A 15,259-nucleotide genomic window follows, 5' to 3' on the forward strand; every position below is an offset into this window, starting at 1 on the left:
CCTTTCTGATTGTTTCATTTTGTTTCCTCCTCATATACAGTAATTCCAGCATATTAATGAAGCACAATCTTCTTTGACAGTACACATGCTGAGTATTTGCTAATACACCTGTTCTAGATATGTGCTGTTTGATCTTTTCTTTAATAATTGCTTCCATCAATTTATTTGTGATGCATGTTAAACTTTACTGGCCTTAAGTTACTTGGATCAGCACAATCACCATTTAATCTAACAGGATAATATTTACTAGCCTGTAGTCTTTAGGAATTTCCCATATAATGGTTTATATATGTACTAATTAAACTTCCTTAAACACTCGAGGATAAATGTAATCTGGTCTCTGTGATTCTTACTGTATTTAGTCCTGGTGATCCTCTTGGTCATGGACAGTGGCTATTTATTTACTTTACAACCACTTTATTAACCAGAGGATGATATATTGGTGTGTCAGTTTTATATACTCAGATAGATAGATAGATAGATAGATAGAAGGAAAGGAGGGTGGTCCAGATCTAATTATGCAACTGTTCGACTGACAACCATCTCCCCGCCATTTTGGAATGCAGGGTAGGTGCTGCCATCTATCGGCAACAAAAAGAATTTTAAGTGAAATCTCTATGTGCAGGGCAGGTGCTGTGAATTCTCTTTGTAATAAACTTATTAAGTTATAGCGTAATGAAAATTGCATAATAGATCTGGACCACCCTATATAATAGATAGATAGATAGACAGACAGAAGCCTCCAGGTTCATCTGCAGTATGAATTACACAGGGCACTCATCTTGGAAACACTGTCACTGAGCTGAAAAAGCAAGCAAGGAGTTGAGAGTTAAAAAGTTAAAAGGTGAACCAACCCTAACCCTAATGGGGGAATGTGTAGCATCTCTTGAGACTGAGTTATGTTCAGAGCAACAAAGACCATTATTCTAAAAAGTGTTTTATACTCTTCACAGAAGGGTCCATTTAACTGGCACTCTCCATTTTTTAAATGGCACTGCCTGTATAACTTGTTCTCTGGATTATTTGTTACATGCATTGAACTATATGTGTGTGTAATTTTCTCATTTAGAGATTAAAGGATGTGTGTATAATGATCTAGATGTAACTTAGTGTACATTATTAATGCAGTGCATGAAAGTTTGACATAAACACGAGGCAAAACTAGGACATCAGTCTAATCATGCAACTTATGCTTGTGATTTTTACAATGGATTTTTAGCATATGGGGACGCATGCACATGCCATTCTGGGTACATGTCTCCCTGGCCTTTTCAGTACAGGATGACTGAAGAATACACATCTGTTCAGTTCCTTTTATTCTTTACAATATGATCAAAAGCATTTGTTGCAAGCCAGCATATGCACTGGCAGTGCAGTACAGGGAAGAGTGACAACAAAGACACAAATTATTATGCAGAGCAATAACAATTGTAAATAAATAAATATGCAACCATGAAAATTTTAATATAATGTAACTACATTAATATCAAATATAAACATGTACCATGTATCAGACAGCAAAGGAACAAAAAGACAGTTAAGCTGAAATGCTGCTGCAAACTCATAATGCAGTGCAGTACGGTTATAATTAACTGATTTACTAATTAGTTATTCAGTTTCTGAGCCCAATTGGTAGTGAGGATGCTTAATTAATTAACAGCTCAATTTCTGAATCTAATCTTTGGTTTAGATATATTTACATAATTAATTTACTGTATTTAGTCCTGGTGATCCTCTTGGTCATGGACAGTGGCTATTTATTTACTTTACAACCACTTTATTAACCAGAGGATGATATATTGGTGTGTCAGTTTTATATACTCAGATAGATAGATAGATAGATAGATAGATAGATAGATAGATAGATAGATAGATAGATAGATAGATAGATATATAAATAGAAGGAAAGGAGGGTGGTCCAGATCTAATTATGCAACTGTTCGACTGACAACCATCTCCCCACCATTTTGGAATGCAGGGTAGGTGCTGCCATCTATCGGCAACAAAAAGAATTTTAAGTGAAATCTCTATGTGCAGGGCAGGTGCTGTGAATTCTCTTTGTAATAAACTTATTAAGTTATAGCGTAATGAAAATTGCATAATAGATCTGGACCACCCTATATAATAGATAGATAGATAGACAGACAGAAGCCTCCAGGTTCATCTGCAGTATGAATTACACAGGGCACTCATCTTGGAAACACTGTCACTGAGCTGAAAAAGCAAGCAAGGAGTTGAGAGTTAAAAAGTTAAAAGGTGAACCAACCCTAACCCTAATGGGGGAATGTGTAGCATCTCTTGAGACTGAGTTATGTTCAGAGCAACAAAGACCATTATTCTAAAAAGTGTTTTATACTCTTCACAGAAGGGTCCATTTAACTGGCACTCTCCATTTTTTAAATGGCACTGCCTGTATAACTTGTTCTCTGGATTATTTGTTACATGCATTGAACTATATGTGTGTGTAATTTTCTCATTTAGAGATTAAAGGATGTGTGTATAATGATCTAGATGTAACTTAGTGTACATTATTAATGCAGTGCATGAAAGTTTGACATAAACACGAGGCAAAACTAGGACATCAGTCTAATCATGCAACTTATGCTTGTGATTTTTACAATGGATTTTTAGCATATGGGGACGCATGCACATGCCATTCTGGGTACATGTCTCCCTGGCCTTTTCAGTACAGGATGACTGAAGAATACACATCTGTTCAGTTCCTTTTATTCTTTACAATATGATCAAAAGCATTTGTTGCAAGCCAGCATATGCACTGGCAGTGCAGTACAGGGAAGAGTGACAACAAAGACACAAATTATTATGCAGAGCAATAACAATTGTAAATAAATAAATATGCAACCATGAAAATTTTAATATAATGTAACTACATTAATATCAAATATAAACATGTACCATGTATCAGACAGCAAAGGAACAAAAAGACAGTTAAGCTGAAATGCTGCTGCAAACTCATAATGCAGTGCAGTACGGTTATAATTAACTGATTTACTAATTAGTTATTCAGTTTCTGAGCCCAATTGGTAGTGAGGATGCTTAATTAATTAACAGCTCAATTTCTGAATCTAATCTTTGGTTTAGATATATTTACATAATTAATTAACTGCTCAGGGTCTATACCCAATTGGTAATGAAGGTGCTTGCATAATTAATTAATGAGTTAATTAAAATATTCAAATTCTGAAACCAATCAATGGTGCAAGCCCTCACACAATTAACTATTAATTAATTGCTCGATTTCAGAACCCAATTGGTGTGCTTAAGCTTAAATAATTGATAAATTGTTTCATTTTTTGAACCCAATTGGTAGTGCAGATAATTGCATTGTTAATTAATCAATTGATTAGTCACTTAGCTTTCTGAACCCCAATTGGTTATATGGGCTTATATAATTAATTAATTGACTGATTAAGTCTGTGAGCTAAATTAGTAGTGAGGGTGCTTGAATAGTTCATTTATTTATTCATTAATTAACTGCTCAGTTTTAAAAACAAACTGGTAGTGCAGATGCTTTCACAATTAATTAAAAAATTAGTTACTCAATTTCTGGTAGATAGATAGATAGATAGATAGATAGATAGATAGATACTTTATTAATCCCAATGGGAAATTCACATGGTAGTGCAAATTCTCAGATAATTAACTAATTGCTAAATTTATAAACCCAACTGGTAGTGTAGGTGCTTCCATTCACTAATAAATAAATCAATTAACCACTGCTCAGTTTCTGAACCAAGATAGAAGACTTACATACAGTATTTTTTTTTACTCTGTATGTAAAGCGACCTTGGATTTGTAAAAGGCGCTCTATAAATGCAACTTAATAATAATAATAATAATATTATTATAATAATTAATTCATTAATTACTTAGCTGCTCAATACCTAAACCAATTGGTAGTGCAGGTGCTTACATTATCAATTTATTAATTAACAGCTTAGCCCAATTTGTAGTGTAAGCTTTCACAATTAATTAACTAATTAACTGCCCAGATTCAGAACTTACCTGATAGTAAGGATGCTTACACATTAATTAAATCACTGGTTAATTTCTGAGCCCAACTGATAGTGCAGATACTTACATAATTAAATATTTACTAGCTCACTTTCTGTACCCAACTAGTAGTGCACACGTACATAATTCATTACTGGCTCCATTTCTTACCCTAACTGGTAGTGAGAGTGCTCATATAATTCTTCAATTTCTGAAACTAATTGGTACTGACACAAATGATTACCTAATTAACCACTCACATAAATAATTAATACTTTGTTTCTGAACCAGCTTGTTCCAGATCAAGGTCATGCAGATCAAGGGCTTCAAGGGGGGCACAGGACTTTTAGGTTGAGAAATAACCCAGGACAGGGCTCCAGTCCACTGCAAGCATACCCAGCCAAACACCTGTACACTCACTCACACCAGGGGACACACATCACAAGTTTGCTTGATTCTCACCTGGGCAGGCAGGTGCTTTACATGCTACCTTATGTTATAACTCAGGGCAGAGAGCTACTGTGAAAGTCCGTTACAATACACTCTGTTTAAGGACTCCATCAGATTGGAAGCTATCTGAACTATTTGAACTGATGTTCCAATTTGAAATATTTACCATATACCTCCAGAGTAAAGCCCTCAAAAATGAACATTATCAGTTACATTTAAAACTCTGAATACAAGTCAAAAGGGCCAGAAAGAATTGTGTTGTGAAGAAAATGTTAATCTTCCATGGCTCTAAAATATATTCAAATCCTGTGGTATCTTCATTTATTTTCATAGACCCTTATTACTTTTAAATAAAACAACCCTAACATCAGTATTACACTGCAGACACCTAGTGTGTCTAATGGTGCCAAAGTCTGTCCAGGAGATTAAAGAAAATAATTAACAAGTATGCCCACACCCAGTAAAAAACACAACAGGTCTTGGGACTATTTTAGATCAATACGGTCATCAGGTTTTCACCTATAAAAGTAATACATTCATATTCTGAGCATAGAAAAAAAGACTGAACGCCCTTAATATTATTGGCTCAGTATATTCCATCTATACCTTGGCATGATTTCAAGATGGTAAGCATAAACATGCATAGACAGTTTTGAGAGGACACTCACTATTGCTGGGTTGATCGAGATGCCTGCAGTCTGGAGAGTGGCGACCGAAGCTTGGGACTCACTCAGTTTCAGTGTAGGAGCTCCTCCTGTGGTCTGGATGACTGTTTGCTGTGTTGGCTGTGGGATCGGTTGCATGGTTGCTGGTGGTTGTAGGGCTGCTGCTGGGGTCTGCAGGATTGTGGGTGTCGCTGTATGCAAATGGGGCTGGACAGCATTCAGGACAGTGGCAGCTGGAAAACCAAAGAGGTGGGGCAGCAGAGCAGATTTTATGTAAGGCTAAAAAACCTTAAAGTAACCCCAAGGGTAATCCTTCACTCCTCAAGTGACCTTACTCGCCAGCTGGAAGTGCAGGAAGACAGATAGTAAAAGAAATAATTTATAGTCAAAAAGAAATTGGAGGTCCTGCCCTGGTGAGCTGGAAGAGTCACCTAATCAGCTGAGACAAGCCAAGCATGCAGAGACAGTAAAGAGTAAGGTGGCCAATTATTCATAGGCATTTGTTATAATGTGAGTTCCAACTTTGCACTTTCTGTACATGTATTGTATTAATTGTAGCATCTATTTTTATCATAACAGAATTCACTTATCAGACTGGCTTCCTCCAAATTCTTAAATGCAATAAGTAGTGAATGCACCATATTTTATTAAAGATTGACTACAATAACTCATGTTGCTGTTGACAGTACTGCTGGTGGCCCTGCAGGGGTTCAGATATTGCATTATAATGTCTTAGGTTAGTGATAGGACATGCTGTGCTTTGTTTTGAATGAGACATTAAATTAGTGTTCCGACTCTTACTAATACCATGGAGGTAAGCAAATGGTAGTATAGCTCGAGAAACTGACCAAACAATGAACTGCTGTCACTCTGCTTCTTTTGGGAAAGACTCCATTTAGACAGTGGGCCCACACTCACAATCCTAAACCCCATCTGCACCCACCTCACCTTGCAACCCAGCGATGGGTAGCTTGAGCAATCCCCCTGCCGGCGACACTGCAGTCAGACCTGGCAACGTTGCTACAGTGGCTGTAGGAAAGGTAAGGACAGCCAAGCCTTGCTGACCAGCGATCTGGCCAGACATGCTGAGTGGGATGAGGAGTGGCTGACTGACTGCTCCAGCGGGGGTCATCATTCCAGTCAGGACAGTGGCCAGGTTGTCCTGTGTCAACATCTGCAGAGGGATATGATATCATGAGAAAATGTGAATTGTATTGAGGCAAGGTAAACTTACAAACTCTCAAAAGATGGACCAGAACAAAAATTAAACTTTCAGACAATAAATTGAGGAGAAAGCTATACAGTAAATGAAATTAAAATGAAGCACAACTCCCAACCTCCCACCCTTCCTTTACAGAAGTACCTTTAACTCATTCTTGTTGTACCCTACCTGAGGACTTGCTGGCACAGTAATAGGGAGTGGTGCAGGTGGCTGAGCAATTGATAGGCAAGCAGGAACAGAGGCAGCAACAGTCTGAATCACTGGCGCCACAGGAACTACTGTTGACTTTACCTGTGTGGGGGCTAAACAAAGAGGGGATATAACGATGGAGAAGCAAAAATGTCAGTGGAGACCCAAAGAGATAACCATGTTAAAGAGAAAAAATTGACAGAATTGCACAAGATGGACAGGGAAAGAAAGAAAGAAAGAAAGAAAGAAAGAAAGAAAGAAAGAAAGAAAGAAAGAAAGAAAGAAAGAAAGAAAGAAAGAAAGAAAGAAAGAAAGAATCAGTAGAGATAGAAAATAAGGAGAATAAAAAGAACAGTTTCCAAAGTACAGCAGAGAAAAGTCAGGGGAGAATAAAGAATAAAGGAAGGAAGCGAGTAAAAGACTGTATTAAGTGTGAAAGAAACAGAAGAGGCAGCACAGTGTTCTTCTGTCTCATAACTCCATGGATTTGGGTTCTATCCCTAGCCTCCCTACTCTGTATGTGGGGTTTCTCCTGGCTATTCTCTTCATCTCACACATAGAAGGATTACATTAATTGGCATTTGAGAGGCATCTCTAACAGGGTTGGCTTCTGCCTTGTATTTACTTGAAAGTACTGGCTTCAGTAAGCAGTGTTTTAATTCTGAGTTTTGTAACATTATCATTATGTTTTTCTAAAAATAATGTCATTCATTTTTTATTTTAGACATATAAACAATATTTAATGTCTCATTTAGCCATCATTTTGAACATTAATCAGATCACCAGGTTATTCTGAAACTGGAACCTGTTTCCATCACGTGATGAAAATCACTGCGGTGAATGATGTAATCACAGCTTCAGCTATAAAATGGAGGCACCCAGCAATATCACACATCCCATTGTTGGTCAAAGACCTGTAAAGACCTCACTAATCAGTTAGAAAAAGAAATACAGCTAGCATTAAGTTTCTTACTGTTTTGATTCCTACTACTTGCTCTGCCTTTTAAAATTTTGACAATCTGACTAATTGTTTTCCTGTTTTTTTCTGTTCCTCACAATTTTTTTTGTCTTTTTACTTTTACTTTTTTATCTTTTGTTGCCCTCATCTACCATTGCAACTATGGACGCTACTTCTACACTCTCTCTCCCTCTCTGGTCTATTTCATTTATCTTGTGCCTTCTTTGTGCCACTTTTTTGGCACTGGTAGCATTTGCCAGCTGTATAAACCTCCAAACAGGCCTTCATTCTAATTTTATACAGTACTAGGTAAATATCTAGAGGAAATGAAAGATTACCATATGCACAGTTTTTAGGACAAATAATTTAAATATATTCATGTGCTATAAAAAAAGCTCTTACAGGGTTTATAGTGTTATAGGGGCATTATTGTCATGTGTACAGAGTACAGTGAAATTCTTATTGTTATGTGTAAATCAACATGCAACACCTCACAACTCTCCAGGCACCATGATTGCCTCAAAAACTCTGTCTTCCATACCTTAAATAACTACCTTAATTTTCTATCTTTACCTAAAAAACCTTAGGAAACATTTATCATAATCTTGTAACATAACATTGCAATATTGAGGCAATAACAATGTAGTCCATTCGCTGAGTTTGTTCTCATGTGAGTACACATTTATAAATCTATATTGAACTCTCAACAATAAGACACAGATTATGATTTTTATTAAATTTGCAGATGTTTCTGAAAACATAATTTTACTTTTTCATTATGGGTTGGTTGTTGATTGAAGGGCAAAAATGGCAACCGTACTAATTAAAAGTAAATCTACAACACAATAAAATGTGCAGAAATTGAAAAAGTCTAAATACTTTCTGAATCCACTGTATATCAGTAAGATTATTAATGCTTTGAATTTTACATAGTGAAGGTTTTAGGTTGCATCGAAATGTTCAGGATTTTGTCACACATATTATATGTGATCGCACTTCTACATAAATTGTGTTTGAACTGCTCGCCGCCTTTCTCTTCCTCAGCAGGTTACACAATTTACATTTAGATGATGAAACTGCATAGCAGACTAAAAAGAGGAAAAAGCAGACAAAAGTTTAGTATTTTTTCTCAACTTGAAGTCTAGCCCTATGCTTGTACACAATGTGACCCCATTTTCAGCCTCCTTTGCCCTTGTACATTAAGCTTCATGCCATGAGATGACAATAAAAAGCCTCCAAATATGCATTTGTGAAGTAATGAAACAGAAAAGTCACTGTGAGAAAGGAGATGGGAGAATAAAGAAACTGAAAGTAAAGTAAAAAGGCCTAAGTAAAGATGAAAAAAAACAGAGAAAGGCAGTGGTATAACTGAATAAGGTAGAATGATTAAAGAAGATAAAAGATATTGGGAAAAAGCAGCAATAATCTACTGACTCACCAGAAGGTTCCAGCTGGGACACTTCATGCGCTGGCAGCCCATCCAACCCTGTTTCCCTTCCCACACTTTGCACCTCCTGACCTGGACCTGATTCACTAGCTTGCTCTGTAACTTCTGATGTTTTAGCCACATCCCTATTAGTCTGCAGAGACCCATCCACCACCTCAAGAACACGGATGGTCTCCTGACTCGACATGACAATGACCTGAGAAGAAAAAGACAGACAGAAAAATTCATCACTCAATGGGGCAAGACTGGGGCAAATGGGTTGGAGTTCTGAAGTGAAGGGGTCTCATTCTTACCTGATCATTAATAGTGAGTGGCCCATTATTTGTAGAAAAGTTTTCAGCATCCATGGACCCTCACTTGTAGACAGCTATTTGTACATTCTGAGGAGGGCAAGAATAGGTGCCACATAATAGTGGGTGCACCTCATGCTTCAGCTATCCCTAATTTTAACTGTTTGCCATGTACAGAAAGTAAGAGGCCTAGTCATACATTACAAGTAGAAGTATATTCCTAAGATGATTATCAGTTGCTTTCATTTTATAGGTTATCTTAATACAGTATGCATAGTTACAATGGAGACCAGGTCATCAAGATGATGGTTGGGAGCTTTTTGCATCAGTAAATTCAACACATATGAAAGGGTTCCTGAAAAGGTTTCCATACTTTTCTGTTTCCTTCTCCTATCATTACTTTGTTATAACACTTAGTTTGGTACCCTGCTGCTCTTGCTCTTGTTGTAAGTATTTAAGTTACTACCAAGTTATGAACATGGTTGCAGATATAACATTTTCACTAAACAGTGAATGTTGTATGTTTTTGTCTGACTCATCTACGAACAGAATAAGGGCTAGTAAAACATGGGGGCAATTTATGGAATGGTACCTGTAGGTGGATGTTGCACATAGTGAGTCACACCTTTTGCCTGACCCAAACTCTTCGGCTATATGATACTTACATTCTGCAAAACTCTTGGCAGAGGTTTTTGCTATCTTATTTTTCCCTATCAAAGCTCCAAGTATCATGTGGCCTAGACAGGAAGGCATAGAATACAAAACAGAGTCTAAAATCAAAATGGATGTTTTTAAATCCATAAAAACACTAGAAAGGGACATCTTTATAGAGGAATGATAAAGGACATTACTGGCAAATTCCACCAGGGTCAACATGACTTTACAGTTATTCATGTGGGATTACCTGTAAAACGTAATTCTCAAAATCACAGTGGAACAAATTTATTTAGATGCCTGAAGACCAGTCTTCTCTTGACCAGTAAAAGGAATTGTTTACATCAGCTCAAATTTAATGTCTTCCAGATTTATTGTTATAATTCAGAGTAGATGACCCTGTGTTAGGATATAGCGGGTTGGATAATGGATGGATGGACGGATATTTCAAGCATCGAGGTGGGGGCCATTTTACTGCAAGAACTTTCAGACACCAGAAAATGCTATGGCGTTTCTTTTTTAAAAACGGTTTGGCACTGAACATAATTATGATGTGGTGAATCAGGAAGATACAGCAATAATGGTTTCGGCTTGAGATATACAGTGCATCCGGAAAGTATTCACAGCTCATCACTTTTTCCACATTTTGTTATACAATACAATACAATACAGTTTATTTTTGTATAGCCCAAAATCACACAGGAAGTGCCGCAATGGGCTTTAACAGGCCCTGCCTCTTGACAGCCCCCAGCCTTGACTCTCTAAGAAGACAAGGAAAAACTCCCAAAAAAACCTTGTAGGGAAAAAATGGAAGAAACCTTGGGAAAGGCAGTTCAAAGAGAGACCCCTTTCCAGGTAGGTTGGGCGTGCAGTGGGTGTCAAAAGAAGGGGGTCAATACAATACAATGCAGTACACAGTGCAGTTATGTTACAGCCTTATTCCAAAATGGAGTAAATTCATTTTTTTCCTCAGAATTCTACACACAACACCCCCATAATAACAACATGAAAAAAGTTTACTTGAGATTTTTGCAAATTTATTAAAAATAAAAAAAACTGAGAAAGCACATGTACATAAGTATTCACAGCCTTTGCCATGAAGCTCAATATTGAGCTCAGGTGTATCTTGTTTCCTCTGATCATCCTGGAGATGTTTCTGCAGCTTAATTGGAGTCCACCAGTGGTAAATTCAGTTGATTGGACATGATTTGGAAAGGCACACACCTGTCTATATAAGGTCCCACAGTTGACAGTTCATGTCAGAGCACAAACCAAGCATGAAGTCAAAGGAATTGTCTGTAGGCCTCTGAGATAGGATTGTCTCAAGGCACAAATCTGGGGAAGGTTACAGAAAAATTTCTGCTGCTTTGAAGGTCCAATGAGCACAGTGGCCTCCATCATCCGTAACTGGAAGAAGTTCGAAACCACCAGGACTCTTCCTAGAGCTGGCTGGCCATCTAAACTGAGCGATCGGGGGAGAAGGGCCTTAGTCAGGGAGGTGACCAAGAACCCGATGGTCACTCTGTCAGAGCTCCTGAGGTCCTCTGTGGAGAGAGGAGAACCTTCCAGAAGGACAACCATCTCTGCAGCAATCCACCAATCAGGCCTGTATGGTAGAGTGGCCAGACGGAAGCCACTCCTTAGTAAAAGACACATGGCAGCCCGCCTGGAGTTTGCAAAAAGGCACCTGAAGGACTCTCAGACCATGAGAAAGAAAATTCTCTGGTCTGATGAGACAAAGATTGAACTCTTTGGTGTGAATGCCAGGCGTCACGTTTGGAGGAAACCAGGCACCGCTCATCACCAGGCCAATACCATCCCTAGAGTGAAGCATGGTGGTGGCAGCATCATGCTGTGGGGATGTTTTTCAGCGGCAGGGACTGGGAGACTAGTCAAGATAAAGGGAAAGATGACTGCAGCAATGTACAGAGACATCCTGGATGAAAACCTGTTCCAGAGCACTCATGACCTCAGACTGGGGCGACGGTTTATCTTTCAGCATGACAACGACCCTAAGCACACAGCCAAGATATCAAAGGAGTGGCTTCAGGACAACTCTGTGAATGTCCTTGAGTGGCCCAGCCAGAGCCCAGACTTGAATCTGATTGAACATCTCTGGAGAGATCTTAAAATGGTTGTGCAGCGATGCTTCCCATCCAACCTGATGGAGCTTGAGAGGTGCTGCAAAGAGGAATGGGCGAAACTGGCCAAGGATGGGTGTGCCAAGCTTGTGGCATCATATTCAAAAAGACTTGAGGCTGTAATTGCTGCCAAGGATGCATCAACAAAGTATTGAGCAAAGGCTGTGAATACTTATGTACATGGGATTTCTCAGTTTTTTTATTTTTAATAAATTTGCAAAAACCTCAAGTAAACTTTTTTCACGTTGTCATTATGGGGTGTTGTGTATAGAATTCTGAGGAAAAAAATGAATTTAATCCATTTTGGAATAAGGCTGTAACATAACAAAATGCGGAAAAAGTGATGCGCTGTGAATACTTTCCGGAAGCACTGTATATATAGATATGAGGATTGTTTGTTAAATTTGGTAAATTTCTATGAGATGGCACCAGAATTCATCTGGTGATGTCATAGCTAGCAATAGGCCAAATTTCAGTCAGAAGCAATGCATTGTTTACATTCTACAATCATTTGAAGCATATTTTTTCCAAAAAACAGTGTTTACCTTGCTTTTTTACTATATTTATCAAACAACTGTCATGTATTATACATATAATAAAATGCTAAGTGTAGTCACACGATCACATTTGAACCACTGGGGCTAGAAACTTTATGTTGGTCTTAATTGAAAGTTCATGATGTGACACACACTGGTAAGGCAATGAAAATGGATAATGGCAACCTTTGCAAAGTTATCAGTGTTTGCCTCTTTCTTATGGCAAACTACTCGAGAAGTTACATCACAGAATGAAGGAGAACAATGGCAAAATCTGCAGAGTGTGAAGCGCACTGCTGAGGCCGTTCATCGAAAGAAGAAGAAGAACAGCTGCACCATCTGCTGAGTGTCAAGTACAGCAAACAGAATGTATGCCCAACAAAGACACAGAAATGCCTGCACAAACTGACCTGTACTCATGTCCTCACACCAAAGTGATCCTTTATGATCACAAAATACAGTGCTACACACTATGACCACATGAAAAATAACTCAAGCGGCAACATCACCTGAGCATCAAAGCCAAGCACAGGACATGTTTCAGTGATGAACAATGACAGGTGTTAAGCTTGAATATTGAGCCATTGAGCGGCTGGCTAACACTATGGCTTATTAACATGCCACACATACTCCATGATACACAATGCAAAAATGACAACAACAGAGAAATATTTTAACAAATAAGGAGATTGTCAAATGTTCACAATTTTCGTCCATATGCAAACATTGCTTTTATATCCTCACATCAATATTTCATTGAGGAGCAATAATTTTGAAAGTTTGTTTGGTGAAGTGGTCACTGTGGGGTGGTATTTTTTTATGCTGAAAGCAAAAGAATGTGTGGCCAAAATCAAAATGTTCAGCTTGCTCTATATGAAAACCACCTTTATTTGAGGAGGTCCATGTGCTTCACAGGAATTTATAAAAATGAGAAGAACCTGGTCTGTCTGTAAACTGCAAAAAAGACAACTCAAGACAGGCAAGATGGGCATGGTTGTTTAGTAGGTTCAGCTTTGTTAATATTTATCATTTTTGAAGCAAGAGTGGTAAGGCACATAAATTGTGCAGATAGTTTGAACCTGGTAAATTTCTTGCAGAACCCAACCATGTTTTGTCACCAGAAACATTTTTAGCAGCAACTGTTCTCATCAACCCCTGGTGTATTACTCACCAAAACATCAGCTTTCTGAATTTCTTAAGATCATAACATAACATTCTGGAAGGGAAACCTTATGTGCCATCGGAGCTTAGAGAAGACTTAAAAAAGTTCTTGCACTTTACTTTTGATGCTTTTCAAAGCAATAAGGTTAGGTTACCCTTGCTCGCAATTTCTTGTTTCATTCCACCTTGCAAATGTCTGTTCTTTGAGACTTGGACTATGATTCTTCATCTGTTTCCAGCTTGGCTGAATGCCTTGCTAGGTTATGTAACACATGGAGAGTGATTCAGTAGAACCTAAAGATGGTAGAAGTGTCCGCAAGGAGATTTCCAGATCACAAATGGAGAGATGCCATCGAGTTTTGAGCTGGACAGAAGGTGTGGCTCACAACCCAAGACATCCGCCTAAGTATCCTGTCCCACAAGTTGCCATCATGACTTGTCAATCCATATTTCATTATTAGGGGAGAGTGGGGTAACTTGAGCCAGTGGGTAAGTTGACCCACCCCCTGTATCTAGGCAATAGTGCAGATTTGTTGTCATGTGACCATAAATTTTGAAAGCACCCTCCATTTTGCTGCCCCTGTGATTGAAAGAAGCTTGTGGTAGTGTGGTAAGTATGCTTTATTCACAAAAACCTGTTTTTGCCTTGTCAAAGTAAATTTTTTGCATTTCACTTATTTTGACTGTAACATGAAGGCTAATTTATACAGGCCTAAAAATTAATACCATACATGTTGATGATTTACTAGCATATTAAACCATGTGAACCATTTAGCTTAAGGTTAGCTTGAATTGCTAAACTAGGTAACTTTTTCCAAAGTGGTGGCTGTGGGGTAAAGTGAGCCAGATGCGTTGGGGTAAGTTGAACCACTGGCTCAACTTACCCCACCTTGAAGCTCAAGTAGTATTATGTTTAAAATGTCAAAAAATATTTTATTGTGGTATTACATAGCTGTTTTCCACCTAATGTTTTACTGCCGATGAGCCAACCACAGCAGATAATCCATCGACTACTTCAACCTCCATTACTTCTATGTTGCCTTCATCAACCTCCCCACAAGGATGTGCATTACCAGGTGACACAGATGTGTGTCTCAGCCACACTGCATATGTGTCTGCAGATGAAATTCTGCCCTTACCCAAAAGTCCACATCGCAGAGCACAAACAAAGTGAAAGTGTGTAAAAACAAGGATCCTAACCGATACACCTGAAAAGCAGGCAATTGAAAGGGTTCACAAAGAGAGAGCAAAGAAACTGCAGGGGAAAAAGCAAAGTAACATAAAAGAAAAAGGAAAGCTGAAGAAGAAACAAACCAGGAAGAAAATCACAGTGAGCAGTAGCTCTGAGAGTGATGTTCCCATCCCACTCGAAGACACATCTGAGGATGATGCAACAGAGGACGAGAGAAGTGAACCAGAAAGCACAGACCTGTTAGTTGGTGACTTTGTTATAGTTAACTTTGCAACCAAACACAGGAGCTACCATTACATTGGCTTGGTTGAGAATCTTGAGGGCGAAGAAGTAACTGCAA

General features: G+C 38.3%; 1 protein-coding gene across 2 annotated transcripts in view; it reads right to left on the reverse strand.

Moving 5' to 3' along the window:
* pou6f1 (POU class 6 homeobox 1) overlaps positions 1–15,259 on the reverse strand; it is a 72,604-nt gene that overhangs the window by 41,422 nt on the left and 15,923 nt on the right. Inside the window, exons 1-5 of one of the 2 annotated variants that reach the window (XM_028798532.2) lie at positions 9,239–9,729; positions 8,937–9,141; positions 6,520–6,653; positions 6,078–6,303; positions 5,133–5,362 (exon numbers count right to left, since the gene is read on the reverse strand). In XM_028798532.2, coding sequence (XP_028654365.1) covers positions 5,133–5,362; positions 6,078–6,303; positions 6,520–6,653; positions 8,937–9,141; positions 9,239–9,292 — 849 coding nt within the window. In that variant the 5' untranslated portion in view covers positions 9,293–9,729. Of the gene's footprint in view, positions 1–5,132; positions 5,363–6,077; positions 6,304–6,519; positions 6,654–8,936; positions 9,142–9,238; positions 9,730–15,259 lie in introns of those variants that run through there. The other variant, XM_028798533.2, reaches the window with a different exon arrangement.

The sequence above is a fragment of the Erpetoichthys calabaricus genome, chromosome 3, assembly GCF_900747795.2.
Source record: "Erpetoichthys calabaricus chromosome 3, fErpCal1.3, whole genome shotgun sequence".
NCBI classification, from domain to species: Eukaryota; Metazoa; Chordata; class Cladistia; order Polypteriformes; family Polypteridae; genus Erpetoichthys; species Erpetoichthys calabaricus.